The following is an 18,500-nucleotide window of genomic DNA, read 5'->3' as shown; positions in this document are numbered from 1 at the left end:
TGTCGAAGTTACAGGAAGTTAGAGAGAGAGACTAACCTCTGCGAGAGCTGAGATGGTGCGGCGTACGGATAGCAGCCCCAACGTTGCGCGCACACACACACACACACACACACACACACACACACACACACACACACACACACTTTGAAATGGTCCAAATCTTGGCAGTTTCGGGGATGAAAATGTACGAGACACAGAATCAGTTTGAAAAGTGGAGTTTGTATTTATTGAACCTTTGATAAAATACACAAGAGGTTGGCCCCTTCACAATAAGATCCATCAAATCATCAGCAGTACAGGAGCTGGAGTTAAGAGTTCCCACACACATATATATGACCCTCGTTCCCACAACATTCACCACCCGTGGCTCCATAAATATTTGGACATCTGATTCATCTTTGACGCTGTGAATCAAAATCTTCCTGCAACAGAGATTCAGAACAAACATTTACAGGTTTTATTTCTCTCAGCTGTTTTATTAAGCAACATTCATGTTCATATTTACGGAGGTTAGGATTAATACAGAGTCAGAAGACACTGGACCAACCCAGAGGTGACTAAGTGATTAATACAGTAAAGGATTGCTTGTATTGGTATTACAGTATGATGTGTAGACGAACTCACAGTCAGGAGACCTTAAACTACAAATCAGTGCTGCACTAACTTCTGTACACAGCTACATGGTGTTGAGTGTGTGTGTGATTAAAGGAATACCCATTGTTTTTTATGTGAACATACAGTAAACATACATATAAAGGATTATTCTGTACATTATTTGCTGCGAACGACACTTAAAGCACTTTTCCACCTGTGACATCTTCCCAACACTGACTCCATCCTGCGTTTACACTTACTTCAGTCCTTCTTCGCCTTCGTGAATCGCCATCTTAAACTTGCGCCACCTCGCACATTCAGCACAATCAGAAGCTGATAGAATAGTTAGCACTTTTTTTAGACTCAGCAGTGGGACTTCATCAAAGGGGATTTCAAGAAGGGCGACGTCAGGTTATTGAGGCATATGGCGACGGTGTGCATGCACCGCCGTGGACAAAATGCCTTTCGCAACAAACCTGCGTCTTCCTGTTTTTGAAATCAAACTCAAATTGTCAAGATTTGACCTTTTTTGGCTTTTTGTGCTAGAAAATTTAAGAGCAAGGTGGAGAAAAACTTGCAGATAAAGCCAAAAAAAGCAACTCCTTGACAATCTGATGAGGAGCACAACTTGCCGAGCCTGATATCGACGTGTACATTCTGAGGACAGTTCTCTTGGTATTGGTCTTGTTTTAGTGGAAAACAGCACAACACAAAAATCCAGTGTAAATGCCACCAGACCCCACAATCAACGTAAAAGTCGAACATTCAAATAATCACTTTTCAGTACCTCCAACATAAAAGCTCAGGTCCAAAACAGGAAAACGCAACAAAGTTCACTGAGGACGGATGGCCAACAGTCAGATTTCTGAGAGTGTTTGATTACGACTGATGAAGTCCGTCCTGTCACTGAGGATTGTTTCGTACAAAATGATACATATTATTCAGCAACAGAAAGAGGGAAACACAAAATAATTCACAAGAGGAATCCCAAAGTAAACATTTCAGTTGATGCACTGCACCAGCTTTAAACGCAGATACTTAAATGAGGGTTGTTTATGCCTTGAATATCCTGCTTTAATGATTGTAAACAAATTATATTTAAATATCTCTTTCACAGCGTTTTATTTCATTATCACTCAGACTTATGGCTGTAAGTCTGGAAATCCAAAGTTTTTCGTGGCAGACTGAGGTAAAAGTACCTGAAAGCAAAGATTATAGTGTTTAAATAAACTTCCTGTCGTGCCACATACAGTAGGTAGTATTTAGGAGGGTTTAAAGACCCAGTGAAATGAAAATTACATTTTTAAATCCTGTGTCCCTGTGTTGTTATATGATAAACACATGTCAAAAAAACAAGTATTTTAAATGAAATCCCTGTCTTTTCTGTTTTTGTAAAACCAGTTAAAACCGAACATTTGATGACTCATCCTGTACTCAGGGGTGTTCACGTCACAAAAATTCATCCAATCACACGAGTTTATAGTAGCTGACAGAGCAAAACGGTGGGCAAAAACCTTTGTTTTAATTTCTGAAACTATATTTTGGAGGTCAAATTTATTCATCCCTACCTCATCTGCCTCATGATCTAATGGCGGGGGAGGAGGCGTGTTGCGAAAACAGTGGTCTGCACAATTACCATGCCTGTGTGCACCTGTGGTGTGCCAAGTAGGCAGAGTCTGACCACCGTTTGACAGCTATGAGAGCCAGCAGATACGCTGAAATTTCAGTGGCAAGAGTGGCGTTTACCATGACCACATGGTTCATAAAAACACAAACAAGTCAAGGGAGACTGATTAGCAGTCCAATCAGGTGCAAAGGATTTGATTTAAATCTTTCTTGTAACTGTGTGCCGCTTTAATATTCTGTTGTCACAGTGCAGAAGCTTAAGTTGACGTTTCACTGGGACTTTTGAGGAATTGATTGAGGTTCATTTTTAAATTTACTTTCGAATAAACTTTCTGATAACTTTTCATTTCGGTTGCTCACAAGACTGATTGTTGTGGCACCGAAAAAATTTATTTTAAGCCTGACCAGTAGAAGCCTCAGTGGAAGCTACCATGTACAGGACTGTCACGCTCAAAGTGCATTACAACAGTTTAGACTGAAACGTCAGCAGATTTCAGAGACTGAGGTACTAAATTTATCAGCATTTTTGACCTTCATTGACATCATGAGCCAAGCGCCCATTTCTCTCTTCTTTCCTTCTTTCACTCCCTCTTTCTTTTCCAGTCTTTCCCCCTCCAATAAGTATTTTCTCCAGCTGAGACCCTCTTTAACCCAATAGTGTAAACAACAAAGAAAAACAACAGAAACCAAAGTGCACTATATACAAAGAATGAAATAATTTAAAACTGTATATACATAAAAAAAAACAAGAAGGCAAAAGTGAGGTTTAAATGGTTAGTGCTAATGTGTTTTTTGAAAATCCCCAAAGATTGCTTGTATTCTCTTCAGTGTTCCCTGTTAAAATCTAAGTGGATCGTACCATTTTTTACCATCTGTGATATGCATTCAATGGGCGGTTAGCATCAGCAAATAGTTCATGCTACTGGTGAAATATACAGAGTGCAATGCTTGTCTCTGAACTGAAACCGGAGTACATTTAGCCTACCTAAGGTTGAGTGTCTGCACATGGAGATCGAAGACAAGGTCTCGGATACGATGCTTTGCTACGGTGCTATGAGTCACAAACACGAGGCATTCAGGTGCAGACATTCCACGTTCTAGTAAGCAGCATGCTGATTAATGTGTATCTAAATATTCTCTTTAGTGATCGATGGCGGCGGTTTGTACAGCGAAGCAGCAGCAGCGACCTGACGTTTAGTGTGATAATGCTTTTTTTCTTTTTCAGTGTTCTTTAAAAAATATGCTGCAGATGCAAGTGTTTGATCTCGCGTTGAGCTTTTAGTGTGTTTGTTTGATCAAACCAAGCTGCAAACAGCCTCTCCTCGCCGGGCCGCTCTGTGACTCCTGAGTCCCACCCCCTGGCTCTGTCTAGCCAATCAGGGAGCTGCGTCTGGATAGGTCCACGTTGCTGGCGCTTAGTCCCCTGCAGTCTGAGAGTCCAGAGTTGGCGTCCTGAAAACAGACCAGTCAGTATTAAAACTCCTAATGGACAATATATTGCGGTTGAAGAACGTCTATCTGTTTTTACTGGGTCAGCAATAATAATTCACTGCATTATCCCAAAACAGATATTCCCATGTAGTTATTTCATCTGCAAAAGTTTCTACAACATTTTTTTGTCGTACCTGTGTGGTCTCCTCAGCGCTCTTGTTCAGGAAGTTGAGGGAGCTTGCTCTCTTCATTCTGAGTGAAACAGTACAGTCAAACAGTGAGCCTTAACCATTAAAAACTCATTAACAACATAATTATTATATTTCCATGATTTGTCTTTGTTTTCAGGTAAAACACAACCAGTGTTTTTGAAGTGCTCAAAGTCTCCTTAAAAACGCAGTAACTTACTTTAGCTCTGTATTCACTAAGCCACGACAATTTTTGAGCGGTTCAATCAAATCTGAAGGATGTGATTTAAAATTTCCTGTTGTAATCATTAGGGCTGCAACGATTAGTCGATTAATCGATGACTAATTGACTATTAAAATAATCTGCGACTATTTCAGTAGTCGACTAACGGGTTTGAGTCATTTTTCATAGAAAAGTACTATAAAAGTACCACAAAATACTCTTATTGCAGCTTCTTATGTTCAAATATTGGCAGCTTTACACACTCTCCCATGACGGTGAGCTAAAACACTTTGGCGTGAGTACAAAACAAGACATTAGATGACATCATTTTGGGATTTGGGAGAAACAGATCGACAGTTTTCAACATTTTAACACATTTTTCGATGAAATGATTAGTCGACTAATCGAAGAAATAATCGACAGATTAGTCGACAATGAAAATAATCGTTAGTTGCAGCCCCAGTAATCATACCACAATCTAATATTCAGTTATGTCACATTACAGAAGCTTTTATTTACATTTTCCCAGGTGGGCTTCTGTCCAAATGCAGTACAAATTTTTGCACTCTCTCATTCACTACTGTTATGCAAATAGTGAGAGTTGGTTCATCGAGATAAGCAGTGGCTGGTGCTAATTCTTCAGGTGTCACTGTGGAAGAGGGTGCTACAAAATGACGTAAAGAGAGCGAGACAAACCTCAAACAGAGCATGCTGGACAATGGAAATAGACTTTTGAACATCTAATATTACAGTAATGCTGTTTTGGAAGAGTTCTGGTAACAGCCCTGTGTGCACAGAAAAGCACAAGTTTCCACTGCACTTAGTCTCATATATCTTTTATTATTACACCAACTTTTCCACCTCTCCAAGCGTAAAAACTTTTATACAATATTTCAAGAGTTTTCCAAATTTTTTAGGTTTTCACTCAGGTTTTTTATGCGCAAATTGAAAACCTACTGGGACTTTAAGGATGTAAAGGGCAGAGTGGGGAAGCCTAAAATGGCCAAAGTCTACATCTTTGAATTCCAACAAAAGACACAACTACTGCCGAAAAACGTAGTAAATTGACAAACTAAACAACAAAAAATGTATTGGCAACAATTTTAATAATAGTCATTTATCAGCCATGAATGCCAAAGATTTACAGGCTACAGCCTCTCAAATGTGAGGATTTGTTGCATTCTGTTGTAAATTGACAGTAAATTTAGTGAAACAAAAATCTTATCAAAAGAGCAACAAGGTCGGTTTTCCAGATCTTTCAGACACATCCACTACGCTTCATTAGCAGATGGAGACGGTCCAAAATGGTCGACCTTTGTGATAAGAATATTCCACCAAATTCTGCTCTCGTGGTCATGAATGACCCTTTAAGCTCATTGTTAATTAAATGTATTTGTGATGTGAACTGTTGGTTGTTTAATTAAAAAAAAAAAATCATTAATTTCAGCCGTACACTCACCTCCAGATTGACTAAACACATTCACACACACACTCAGTAACACACACACAGTACTCTTACCCTGGGTTGCGTGGCTCCTGTGGTCCGCTCCCCTGCAGCTTCTTCACCAGCATCTCACTGCTCCTTCTCAGTGCGTCACGAATTTTCCCGAAGGAGCCACTGCGACGCAGAGACCCGTTACCATCCTGAGAGAAGATCAAACACAAAGCCAAGTCAGCATTAACTGGAGATATTAAATATTAAGGAGAGACTGCAAAGGCTCCTTCTCATGTTTAATCACAGCTCTGGGCTCAGGTGCCTCACTAAAGGACACTTGAACTTTACTTTTTAAATTCTTCGTATAATTAAATCACTGATATGATTTTAACTGCCTTGTGTGCAAAGCTGTGATGACCTTGCACCGTGTACTTTACACAATGAACTTATTAATACTTCCATTAGTGTTGAGGAACAAGTGAAATGAATTGGCGTGCACAGACTGACCCCGTTCCACTCAGCGGAGTCGTCGCCCTCGCTCTCCCCTCGCTGTCCCCCTGGCCCGTTGATTCCTTCCCTGCTGTGTCGTCTGTCGCCACCTCCAGCTCCCCCGTCCTTCAGCAGCTCCACCACCTTACTCTGGTTAATGGCATCAATACCCTGAGAGAGAGACAGAGGACACACACACACAGACAAAGACAAAAACAAAGATCAGACAGAAGCGACCACAGGGATTAAAAAGAAAATTACAGCTTCTTCCCAATAGCTCACACAGCACGTCTACGCTCTTTACTACACTTAACACACAATAGCTTCATGACTGATCTTTAAATCATAGTTTATGGGCTAATAAATCACAGCTGGAATGCCTGTTGAACTAATCAGGCCTCTTAACTGAACAAGCCGTTGAAAAAAAGAGCCCAGGCGTCTAATCTAACGGCGGCATTTCAACCGCTCTGTGTGTTTGTGCAGCACCTGTTTACGTGACTTGCTGGCGCACTCCTCCAGTGTTTCTGCTGCCTCCAGTTTGCCCTGGCGACGGTACAAAGCTCCCAGGCTTTTCAGGGTTGTGTTCACTGTGGGGCTGCAAAAAAACACAGGTCTCATGCTCACTAATTTTCAGGTTCATACTTGTATTTTGGGTTTCTACTGGAACATGTTTACGTGCTTTAATATTCAAAAAAACACATTTTTCGTCTTGCTGTCCGTCTGAATATTCTTGTATTAACCCTCTGTCTGAATCACTCCATTTTAGCGCCTGTCTCTTTAAGCCCTCCTCCCAAAAAAGCCCACACTGCTCTGATTGGTCAGAGTTTCCGGGTCAGCGTCTCTGCACTGTCACTACAGCTAGGGGAATGACTGCAGCGGCACCTTCTATCTTTATAGACCGTTTCGCTGGATCTGCACTGCTAGGCAACAGCGTAAGTCCATGTTTAATGCTGTGACATCACAACTTCACACAAGTCGTGACATCTCGTTCAAAGGCACAGTTTCTGAATATGGACTTTGTGCATTTTTCTGTGGATTAGGAGCTCTGATACTTTCACAGTATCTATAAAGCATCTATACCTGCTTTATAATGAAGAAAAAAAACATAAATCTGACTGAGACGTGGGACCTTTAAGTATTTCTTAACTAAGTAAATCTTTGTTCCCTTCACCTTCGATGAAACAAAGATGAATTGAGCCGTAACACGGTTGGAAACTGCAGCGGTAATACACCACGACTGTAATATATAGTTTAGCCAAGGTTAAACTAATAGATCTGTTTGCCTGAGCATCAGAGCCTGCTCCCTTTATTAGAATTGGATATTGGCCAGTGTGCATTTTTCAAAGACAAACTGAACGGAGGTGAGAACAAACGATGAACTCTCTTCCTAATGACCCACTTAAATCTCTTACAGTGACTTTTACTGTCACATGGTTTAATTTGTGTCCTGGGACAAACTGAGAAATGGGAGATCTGTCTTATACTGGCATCCTTAAATTGATTCAGAATTTAAAAATATATAATAAAAGAAATCAGCAACGTTTCTGATCAGAGCCCTACCGCCGAGTGTTTAAAGTGTAAACTGACCCTTTACCTGCTGAATAGAGTCCACAAATTTTGAGATTACGTTGCAGCACATAAATGGTCAAAATATTGTGATTTTATTTGCAAAAACTGTGGCAATTTTCTGTTTTATTATGAAATATGTCATCTGCTTCCAGATTTCTATTGCCTGGGACCACACCTTCAAATCAGCCCACTCCACGAGTTGACTATTTGCCTGGAATCGTGACATGAAACAACAGTTTCTTGGTTTAAATGAAAAAACAATCCAGGGTGGATCTATTCAGCGCAACAGGTGGGACTATCACCGTCGTCAAGCTGTTGTCAAATCGAAGCAGTGGGGTGTAATAACAACAATGGCAAGCACCACAGACAACATAGACACTGTTCGAGGCTGTTCTAAAGCAACGTCTTCTCATAAGGAATAAAGGAATTAAAGAGGGAGGGTGTGCTCGCACAGTCAAACAAGTCCGCCACTTGTGGGAAACTTTGAAAAAATCCTGGCACAAGCATCTCCAGCTGTTCCACTTTTCCTCATTATGACGTGATAAACGACTTGTTAGGGGACATTAATCTGAGCATGCACTGCTGCATGTAAATGGGAATGTTGGTGGAATATTCATTTTCATTAGCCATGTAAACAGCTCAGTGGGAATATTCTCTTTTGAAATATGGGCAAAAAACAGGATATTTTCTGCATGTTAACAGTCACTTCTGTCCGATATCAGGCAATGATTCCTGCATGTGTTGGTGAATTCACATGTCTGACTCACCTGTCCACCTTGCAGGCTTTATACCAGCTTCCATACTCTACATACGGGCCAGAGTCCTTGCGCTTACCCTAAGGAAGACAGCGATAGAGAGAGATGCAGAGAGAGGAGACAGAGGGGGAGCAGGAAGAGCCAAGTATGAAGCATTGCCCTATTAAAGAGGCTATTAAAATGTCTCTGTTGTCATTTGTATAGTCCCCTATCCTCCATCATTCTCATCTTACTGCCCAGTCCATTTCCATAATAAGCTGCCTGCCAGCCAGTAACATCAATGGAAAAAAGGCCAACCTAAATCACTGACCTTGCTCTCCTCTCTCTCCTCTGCGTGCATCCAGATTGGCTTGTTGTCATCTGCAAAATGAGGACAAAGAAATCATATTTGACATACACAAACAATACCATGAGTGGACAACAGCACTATAAATAAGTGGCAGAAACCAAACAAACCAAGAAAAGAATAAACAAATGAATCTCTAAGAAAATAAAAGGATCCCTGGACTGACCCTAGAGTAAAGCCTCTCTGTCTGTAAATAAAAACACACGGCCTTTCATCAAACCCGTGCAACGCCAAATTCCTGCCGAGGCCCTCTCTCGTGCTGGGCATGTGAGCACATAAGGGTTTGATAGGCTTAGCAGCAGCGGGAGGGAAACATCGACATTAAGCCGCTCCGCACCGCGCGCTTCGATGGCACGAAATAATCCTCTGACCTGCTGAGAGTACTGGGAGCGACAGGAGGGATCAGGGTGTGACCGAATCCTGAATCCCAAAAAAGCAGCAGTCAGAAGAACTGAAAAATGGGTCGAGTGCTGGATATTTTGTAAAAACAGTCACTGTTCACGCCAAATTTCACCGGAAAGGAAAGATTAAGGATTCTCAGATGGACAGTTAAGCACAAATATTCTGACAGAGCTGGAAATAATAATAGTTTTGATGACTTAAACGTTCTTTCCTTCACTTCCTGCACTAAATATACACAAGTCTGCAACAGAATTCTAACATGAAAGTGCGCTTTCTTGTCCAAGCCTTGTCCACGTCAACCAGTGCCAGATACTTGGAGGTCGGCTCCATCTGCGTTTTTCTCCAGGGAGCTGGAGCTGTTACATTTCTTTCTTTAAAGTCAGACCTCACTGACAAGAACAGTAATTTTACCTCGTTGAACACGGAAGTTACTAGTCTATCGCTGCCTCAACTGACTGTTCGGCTCAGTCACAAAGGCTCCACTGCAGACTTCTTAGATTTGTTTCTAAAATCAGATCTTAGAGACAGACTGTGCACAATCAGATCAGATTTGTGTGCCCAGACATCATCAGCCTATCTGCATGGGTTGCTGTGGTAACGATGTAAGCGTCAGTTACTACGTCGCAATGCTGGTGACACCACTTTTCAATGTGGCAGCATTAGAAATGGTGGTCCATCACTTTGCCGTCGAATAAATTTCAGCATCTGTCCACAGACTGTTGTTCCTCATGTCCTCTTAAGCGCTCTATTGTGTTCAAAGCCATGTTAAAATCTGATCTGAGTGTCCAGAGCGTCCAGACTGAGACCCATCTGTTGAAATCCAATTGGAATTGCATTTGAATCAACCACCAAATGTGTTTTGGATCTTATTTTATCAGTCTAGATATGCCAAAATGTGGTTATGTCGCTATGCAGAAACCTACATCAGCTGTTGACACTAAAACATACACACTTTGATGATATAAAATCCTAAACATAAATAAATAAACATAAAGGAGCCACCCTGTAAAATGACTGTCATAATGTCGACATCAGTGTGACTCTGCAGTTTAAAAGTTGACTCTACTCACTGTTGACAGATCCAAACTCCTTCTCGTGTGCCCTGGTCAGGATCTCTTTGTACAGAGCCTCAGCATCTTTGAACTTCCCCTGCTTCAGGTAGCACGTAGCCTGAAGACAAGCAACACCGACAGTCTTTTATTCATGTGTCTAGACTAGTAATGCTTGTAAAATTAGGAATAATATGTCATCACGGGATAAGATTAGAATACTGTTTGTTAAATGTTTGACTATGTGTACTATCTTAATGGTGTCCTTACCAGGTTATTTTTGGTCTTGGCCACATTGGGGTCATCAGCTCCCAGTTTGGACTCGTAGATCTCCAGGGCTCGTCTGTAGTAGTACTCCACCTCATCGTACTTGCCCTGGTTCTGACACAGCAGGGCCAAGTTGTTCAGCTGCTTGGCTACATCTGGGTGGTATTTCCCCAACACCTGAAGACAAAGTTATGAGCACACAGTCTTTTATTATTAATAGGAGACTTGGTGGTTAAAAACAAACATAAACAAAACTGTTTAAATATGTACAGAAAACATTTGTGGGTTTTTACCTTCTCTCTGATCTCCAGCGCTCTCTTGCAGAGAGGTTCAGCCTCCTTGTACTTTCCCCTCTTGCCGTACAGAACAGCCAGGTTGTTGAGGGTTGCGGCCACAGCTGGATGATCCTTCCCCAGCGTCTTCTCTCTGATGGCCAGGGCGTCATTCAGGAGGTGGGCTGCCTCTTTGTACTTGTTCTGATCCCTGGAGGACAAAACAGAATGACAGCAGTTTAAAGTCTGAAAAATTGTATATAAATCTTTACTGAACAACCTCATTTCCATTCCTCACCTGTACACTAGAGCCAGGATGTTGAGCATGGTGGCTACATCAGGGTGGTCGTGTCCAGACGTCTTCTCCAGGTCCTCCAGAGCTTGTTTGCACAGCGGCACGGCCACCTCGTACCTCCCCTGCGAGGCGTACTGGATGACCAGGTTGTGGAGCGTCCTGAGACGAGCTGGGATCTCGTAGCCTCCCTGCTGGGCCGCTACCTCTCCGCTGGGCTGGGCTGTAGAACAGAGGGGAGGATATCAAAACGTCTTCTAGCTTTTACCGCTGTGTTCCAAAACTATCCCACAATGCCTGTCATAAGAGTGCAGTATTTGCTTTATTACATTTATACGAGAAGCTCGGAGAGCTGTTGAAAATGGAGGACTCAATAAAGCTGAGTGCCAGATCCAAGCAGGACAAGTGGAGGATTAAAAACATTGAGTCAAACCTGCTCCAGGGATCACCACTTATCCAGCAGCACATGGTTGCCCAGGGAAATCCAGCTGCCACTCTATTTCTTCTTCTGTATTTTACTACTTTAATTTCAAAGTGTTAAAGTCAACAACCTGGATGAAGTCTATTTTTTTTGTACTACTCTTGCTGCTATTTTCTGTTTGCCTCCATGCTTCCTTTGTTAGTTTTCCCCCTCCCCCGCTGCTCACAGGTGTCTCTGATTGACCTCCTCAGTTTCCTCTCTCTGCAGGGTTTTAAAGGACTATTCTGCTCTTTTTCCTTTTTCGTCTGCTACAACTTTTACATCAAAAACATAACATAATCTCATCATAATAAAAGTAAATAGCTGCTCCATACAAAAATGATCAAATGAAGCAGAACTAGCAGAAAATGGTTGAGGCTGAATCTAAACTAAACCTAAAATGATCATCAGAACAGATGCTTCAACATGTTACGGCTCAATGTGCAGTACATTTTAACAGCAAACCAGCTGAGAAACAAAACTTCAGAAGCATTTATCAGTATTCAGTTATCAATAATTGAAGAGACCAAGAGACTGGAGCACTTACTGTCTGCCTAATGGGGAGGAACGCTGAGTAAGCTATACATTTTAATGCACGACATAACTGATCTTCTCCATCTGCAGTTTTTCACTTTGTTGTCATGAATCTATAAATGTATCCAGCCTAAGACTTGAGCTTTGTTTAGACAGTGAATGAAGCATAGAGAATGAATGAATAAATTTCTATTTCTATGGCATTAACTAAACCACAGCTCCTGCTTCAGATCGGTTTTGATATCCCATTTAAACAACATCACTGCTGAAGGGTTAAACTGTGTTTGCCATTTATACAAGGAGTTGCTTGAGAACAACTCGTGCCTCAGTTTAAATTACTCTTTAAATTCAGGCTTCAGGGGCAGCTGAGGTCTGAACATTTCCGATACTGAAAGGCATGACTGTATTAAGCTCTGGGTGTTTTCCTATTGACACTCCTCACATTAAACACAAACTGCATTGATTCTCTAGCTGTGCATTCAGGCCTCTGCAGCCCCACTTACCCTGCAGATAACTGTGTGGAAGTGGAGTGAATGAGTGTGTGACTTTTTTAAATATCCAAAGCACCTAAAGATTCACGTAAAAGTGATATCAACCTTCTTCAGGGAGACTATCCTTCTATGGATATCTACTTAAAGCCCAAGGAAACGACTTCTTACACCCTTCAATCGCAGCAAGACAAAAATACCGGAATACGTACAAAAGAACTGTACCTGTGTTGTATGCACTATAATATCTACCAAATATCCAAGGACCCATACAGAATAAATACGTGCCCTCTCTTCATCTTAATGTGCATTTATATCTTATACTTTTACAAACCACTGTGTGCTACGACACGTCTGACCTGACTCAACGTTGGTTGTTACTACTGGGGAAAATGTCAGCCATGCAAAATGGCTCTGACTACCAAGAACGCAACCAATAGTCTCTTCTTCCTGTGGTCTACCACAACCAGTAACTCTCCTCCAGTATCAGGCACCTGGTCCTTTAGACTGGGATGTAAATCCTTGCATGGAAAAGGTCATTTCGGGCTCTGCTGATTAGCTGATAATGACAATAACTGTTACTTGCAGCCCTGCTATAAAATGTGTTAGCATCTTCCTTTCATCTACCAAAGAACAGCTGAAGTCTTATAACCTGATGTTGCTGATGTCATACCTGGTCCCTGGTCATCATCATTGGGGAACAAGTCATCCAGACTGTCCTTTGAAGTGTCTCCTCCACCCCCACCGCCGCCAGCAGCGCTCTGGCTCTTCTCCTCCGAGGGCGAGACGTCATCGTCGAACTTCTTGATCTGATTCATGAACTCCAGGTGCTTCTTCTCCTCCTCCAGCTGGGCAACGCTCTGCTCGCTGCGCTGCAGCTTGTGCTGCGTTCCCGCCAGCTCGTCCCGCAGCCACTGGTTCTCCTGGCAGAGCCGGCGCACCTGGGCGCGCAGCTTCTGCTTCTCCGACTCCACGGCGCTCAGGTGGCTCGACAGGGCGATGATCACCTGGGGGAAAGGGAAAATAAAACTTTTAGCAGCTGAAATTGTGAAGACATGGCAATTTCTTCAAACTACATTGCTGCTGGCGTCTTTGCTACCTTAAATGCACCCCATAAATCAAAAAAGAGGATTCATTATCTTACCTGTGCCTCTCCCAGGCCCAGCTCGATGGCCTCCAGACTCTTGCGGAGCAGCCCAGATTTCTCCTGGGCAGCAGGCGGCTGGGCGCAGTCCAGCAGCGAGTTGAGGAGCTGGGCGTGTTCGCCGCGCAGCGTCTCCAGGCCCTGCATGACAGCCTTAGTGTTGAGCACAATCTCATCCTGGCTCAGTCTCTCCAGGGCTTCTTCACGTGGATACACCATGGTGGACATTGCCTGGTTTCATACACACTGTGGGGAAAGGGACAGAAATAGAACACAAGCATGACAAGAGTGGAACTGTTTTATTTATCAGGGGGATAGGGCATGTTTTTGTTGGTGTGCTTTGTCTTTTTCATGTCCCGTTGTGCCTGACACACTCACAATTTACCCACAAGGTGCTCAACACAACCACATCCTTTATGTGTTGGTCACTGAGGTCATGTGGAGGTGGATGAGACAAAAAGACAGAACAGACCAGATAAGGTACAAAGAAAGTTAATGCTGCTAATACTTTCCCCCAGATGCCCCTTTCACTGTCGTACTCAATTTCAAAGAGGTCATCGGCGAAATAATAGTTTCCCATTTCATGGTTGCATAACGTGCCCCTTGGGTGGAAAGCGATAATGTGTGTGTGAGTAGTGTATGTATAGTTAAAACCCACAGATTACTACAAGAGGATTCCTCTGAGCTTGAAAGTGACTCAGCAGCTGCCACTGACCAGTAAAGCAAATTAAAATGAGACGTCACTCCACAGAGCTGCTGTTCCACTAAAGAGACTGATTCAGGGTGAGGTGATAAAGACAAAATCTAACAACGTAGGAGAACATGAACCAGACCCTGACTGTTGGATCTGCATGGACAGTGTTATCTCAGATTGTTTAAACATATCTTTGATAAGTTCCTTATCAGCTGACATATAAACAAATATTGATATAATATAGAAAACTGACACCATTATGTAGTTTGTTTACCTGATTAATGTCCTGCTCAACACGTCTTACTTTAATAACCAAATACAAAGGATGCTTGTGAAAAATGTTGATGTTTCATGTTTATGCTGAACAATAAATGCTGCTCCAGTGTTTAGGCTCATGACATTAATACACCTCAGGTCTACACCCTTAGACAAAGCTGAATAAATACTCCTGTATACTCCTATTGTCCACTCGCTATCTTAAAAGGTCCAGTGTGTAGGATTTAGTGGGATATGCTGGCAGAGATTGAATATAACACAATATGTATGTTTTGTTTTCGATACCTTAGAATGAGCCTAGTAAGAAGCCCCTCCAAGAGCGTCGGAAAAACACCGATTCTTAACATGAAACTGCTTTCTTCAGTATTTTTAGCTGATTCAATCACTGGGTCTGTCTGTTTTGGACAGGAGGAGACCTCTATGGATAATTCAGCTCCCAGTAAAAACCTCCCAAACGCCCAAATCTGAAGTTATCAGAGAATGAGCACACATTAGGAGGTGCTAGATTAAAAGACCGTGTCCGACATGCCAAAAAGTGATGGAGAAACACTGATTTATAATGTGAAACTGCTCTATTCTGTGTTTTCACCTGGTCTGTTTGGTTTTTGGAGACGAAGAGACCTCTGCGAATAATTTGGCTCACACTAAAAAACCTCCTGAATAATGAACACTGAAGAAACTCTAACCAAGAGAAGTTCAGCTGCTTGCAATCTGCAATCCTCACTGCTAGATGCCACTAAGTCCACCTAAATCTTACACACTTTCTCTTTAATAATGATCGTGTGATCAGTGCCGCAACTAATGATTATATTCTATATCAATTAATTGTACCTTTTATTGTCCAAAACCCAAAGATTTTTAATTTACTATTACAAAAAACTGAGAAAAGGAGTCAATCCTCGCATTTGTGAAGGTGGATCGAGCAAATGTTTGTAATTTCTGCTTGATACATTACTTAATCAGTTATTCAAAAATGTTGATTAATCCTAGGCTATTTCTTCTAAGCAGTGGGTGACATGGTCCCTAAAAAGAAATCATTAGTCATGTTACTGGTCATCATGAGTCATGAACAGAAACAGAGGCATTCATTGTTCCTTTCCTCTGCTATGACATGCAGATAAATTCAGAATGTACTTCTCATGTAGCCTTTGGGAGAAGACTACATTCAAGCTGAAAACCAAAATAAAAACACATCTCCCAGTTGTGAACAGATCCAGGCAGAGAGATCTGGCACAGTAAATCTCCTATCCTGAGCATGCGGCCTGCGGGTCTACATATTGACCAGCTGTAAATGAAGCCGTTGCAGCAGCAGCATAAAGGACAGAGGAGCCAATTGTGCAACATCGTGACTTTCTCTCCTCTCCTGCTTTGATGGAGGTGCACCTGTTCTCCTCTCCTGCTCCCTCCCTCCCTCCTCTTCCTCTCTCTGTCTGTCTCGCTCTCTCCCTCACCCAACTCCATCCTCCTCTCCCCCCCTCCCATCCGCCTCACACACTGACTGCAATGCACCAATATTCACATTTCCTTTCAAATACACCGTGTGCCAATGCAGAGAGGGAAGCTGCGAAACATGTAAAAGTAGCATCTTGGTAATTAATGTCACCATTTATCCTCGCATCTTTAATATGGCTATTTTAAGCCACAGATAAATAAATAAGCCGGTGGATGGTCGAGGCCTGTGGCCGGGAGGGGCGGCAGTGTTTGGCTTGGCTGCATATCAACCAAGGTGACCGACAATGGAGAGCAGTGTTCAAATAGGACAAAGCTGTTACAGATGTTAGGTAAAATAATTGCTCTTCACTGAAAATGCGTTAAAATGTCTGGTTACGACGTGAAAGCTGTTTGTAAACAGTGCAGGCCCGAGCACCAAGATGTTACACAACACACACTGATGCATATTGTTGTAAACGACTGTACAATATTTACACAACTTGTCATATACACAGATAAGAATGTTAAATAGAAGAAATTAAAAAGTGCTGTTTCATAGGTAAAGCACCGGCGAGTGGTGCCTGCAGATGACACATTCACGGACCTCGCCGAGGATGTAGCGTTTTATTTGACAGCCTATTCATAATAGATCTATTTAAACTACATAACTGTGACTTCATGCTCATTAAAATATCACGTATCCGTATATTTACCTTCATCGAAGACAAGTGCGATGCTTTCTGTCCCTCGAACAAAGCAGCAGGACAATGTTGTGATGCTCCAGAAGGTCCACTGTCAAGCCTAGTAATGTAAATCAAACTACTTCCGGATGTGTTTTTCAAAATAAAAACCTAATTTTAGCTACGCAATTTGGGCTCTCAAACACGATAATGCAGCTTATAATGAATGAGGGAATTACACTACTGAATGAAAGCGCTGTACTTTTATTTTAAATGCGTCATTTAGCACAGCAACGGATGCTAACGTTTGTTTGTAATTAGCGCTAACGCTAACCGTTAAGTTTACGCTAGCTTATTTTGAAGGAAGCCAGGCGCTATGAACTAGCTACACACACCTGTTTTGTTCATTTCAAGCTTCTCGCGTTAACCTGGCAGCACAAGGCACCCCGAAATAGCTCACACACCTCTCACTGTAGTTTAATACGATTACAAACACAGTCGGTAAGTTAGCTAACAGCCGCCCCGGCGAAGCTCCCAACGGTTAACGGTTAACGTTACCTCCTGCTTCACCTTAACTTACCCAGACTGTCACTTGACGATGGAGGACGGCAAGAAAGCTCTTAAACGTGCCGCTACTGTCTGTTCATCCCCTTAAAAAGTTTTATTTAGCAAAAAAAAGGTGATGTTCTCGAAGATGTGCCTCAGATGTAACAGCTGGGACGCGAAAAATGGCTGTTCTCCCAGAATCCAACAACCAAAGATGAAGTAAAATGTCAAGATGATCCACTTTGGCCACTTTCCAAGCGGGGCGGGAAATGATCCTGCGCATGCGTACAGCTACCAGTCAGCCTCTGATTCACAAACACCCTCCAGATTTTCTCATACATGCTATTAAAAATGACAGCAGGTTAATTTGGCTTTGAAGTTGGATGTCATCACTGATTGACTCCGAGTGAAAAGGTAGACAAGAAAATGTGATAATTAAACAGTTTCTTTTAACATAACAGGATGTAGTTGGAAGTGAATGATCTTGCCTTACCAACACTCTTTGCGTTCTGATGTCAGCAGGGGCCCCATCCAAAGAGACCAAAGAGGGCATCAGGGTAATGAGAGGCCCGCTGTGTACCACTGACCTGCTTCACAAGCATCATGTGCACTATTTATTTACACAGTCACTCCCTACATCACCTCCTGAAATACAGTGTTTTTATTTTAATAATTTATTTGAAACAAAAAGCACTTTTGTTAATCAAATTCTCAATAATCCCTATGTGTCACTATGTAGTGTAATATTGGTTGTATGTGAAGTTTAATTGCAGGTTTGCCGGCTTATATTTGCTCTGTCATTTGTAATTTACATTCAGGGGCGTAGCACCAAAATTCTGGGCCATGTGTATAAGCCATCTTTGGGCCCCTGCCCTGACTGGTCCATGTCCCTCTGAAGCACCTTTTTATTTTATTTATTTATTTATTTATTGCTATCTGTCCTTTTATTTCTTGTTTTCGAGCCACAATTTCCCTTTCTTGGGGAAAGCAATGACAGTGTACGTTGGTGCTCCAGCAGCATAAGCCAGTCATGTCCAAAGTCTGGCTTGGGGGCCAGTTGTGGCCCTCAGACCTTGGCTGGGCTTTCAAAATATACTATCTGATTAACACAGTTTTAGCTAGATCACTGCATTTTTTTCCATACAAATCTCAATCTTTCACCCACTTTATTGAGCCAATTTTAATTTAGTTACGGCACTGAATACGAATGAAAGTGAAATGTGAAAACAGAACCAAACTTTTCATTCCAGTCTTTTCGAGAGCCCTCCTCGAAAACACCCTTGTTCTCAACGCAGCCGCATTTATTCCA

General features: G+C 42.1%; 1 protein-coding gene across 2 annotated transcripts; it reads right to left on the bottom strand.

Annotated features, from left to right (window-relative positions):
* Window positions 1–202: 202 nt before the first annotated feature.
* klc2 (kinesin light chain 2) lies at window positions 203–17,388 on the bottom strand. Of its 2 annotated transcripts, none has more exons than XM_050067267.1 (14): window positions 17,226–17,388; window positions 13,565–13,810; window positions 13,094–13,427; window positions 10,945–11,161; window positions 10,668–10,857; window positions 10,378–10,551; window positions 10,129–10,228; window positions 8,621–8,670; window positions 8,323–8,390; window positions 6,473–6,581; window positions 6,005–6,157; window positions 5,582–5,706; window positions 3,846–3,903; window positions 203–3,672 (listed from the first exon to the last, which is right to left on the bottom strand). In XM_050067267.1, exons 2-14 carry the CDS (start codon window positions 13,790–13,792, stop codon window positions 3,589–3,591), a joined length of 1,890 nt encoding a protein of 629 aa, XP_049923224.1. In that variant the 5' UTR covers window positions 13,793–13,810; window positions 17,226–17,388; the 3' UTR covers window positions 203–3,588. The 2 variants fall into 2 exon arrangements, with proteins under 2 accessions (XP_049923224.1, XP_049923226.1); XM_050067269.1 differs by lacking the exon at window positions 17,226–17,388 and adding an exon at window positions 16,679–16,794.
* Between the last annotated feature and the right edge of the window lie 1,112 nt (window positions 17,389–18,500).

The sequence above is a fragment of the Epinephelus moara genome, chromosome 17, assembly GCF_006386435.1.
Source record: "Epinephelus moara isolate mb chromosome 17, YSFRI_EMoa_1.0, whole genome shotgun sequence".
NCBI lineage: Eukaryota > Metazoa > Chordata > Actinopteri > Perciformes > Serranidae > Epinephelus > Epinephelus moara.
This window is presented reverse-complemented; position numbering and strand designations above follow the sequence as displayed.

Excerpts from the sequence above, each read along its gene's own strand:
- klc2 (XM_050067267.1), bottom strand. The coding sequence starts at position 13,792 with ATGTCCACCATGGTGTATCCACGTGAAGAAGCCCTGGAGAGACTGAGC. Across the intron at positions 13,428-13,564 it reads TGGGCCTGGGAGAGGCACAG|GTGATCATCGCCCTGTCGAG; the intron begins GTAAGATAATGA and ends CCTTTCCCCCAG. Across the intron at positions 6,582-8,322 it reads AAAGCCTGCAAGGTGGACAG|CCCCACAGTGAACACAACCC; the intron begins GTGAGTCAGACA and ends GTTTTTTTGCAG.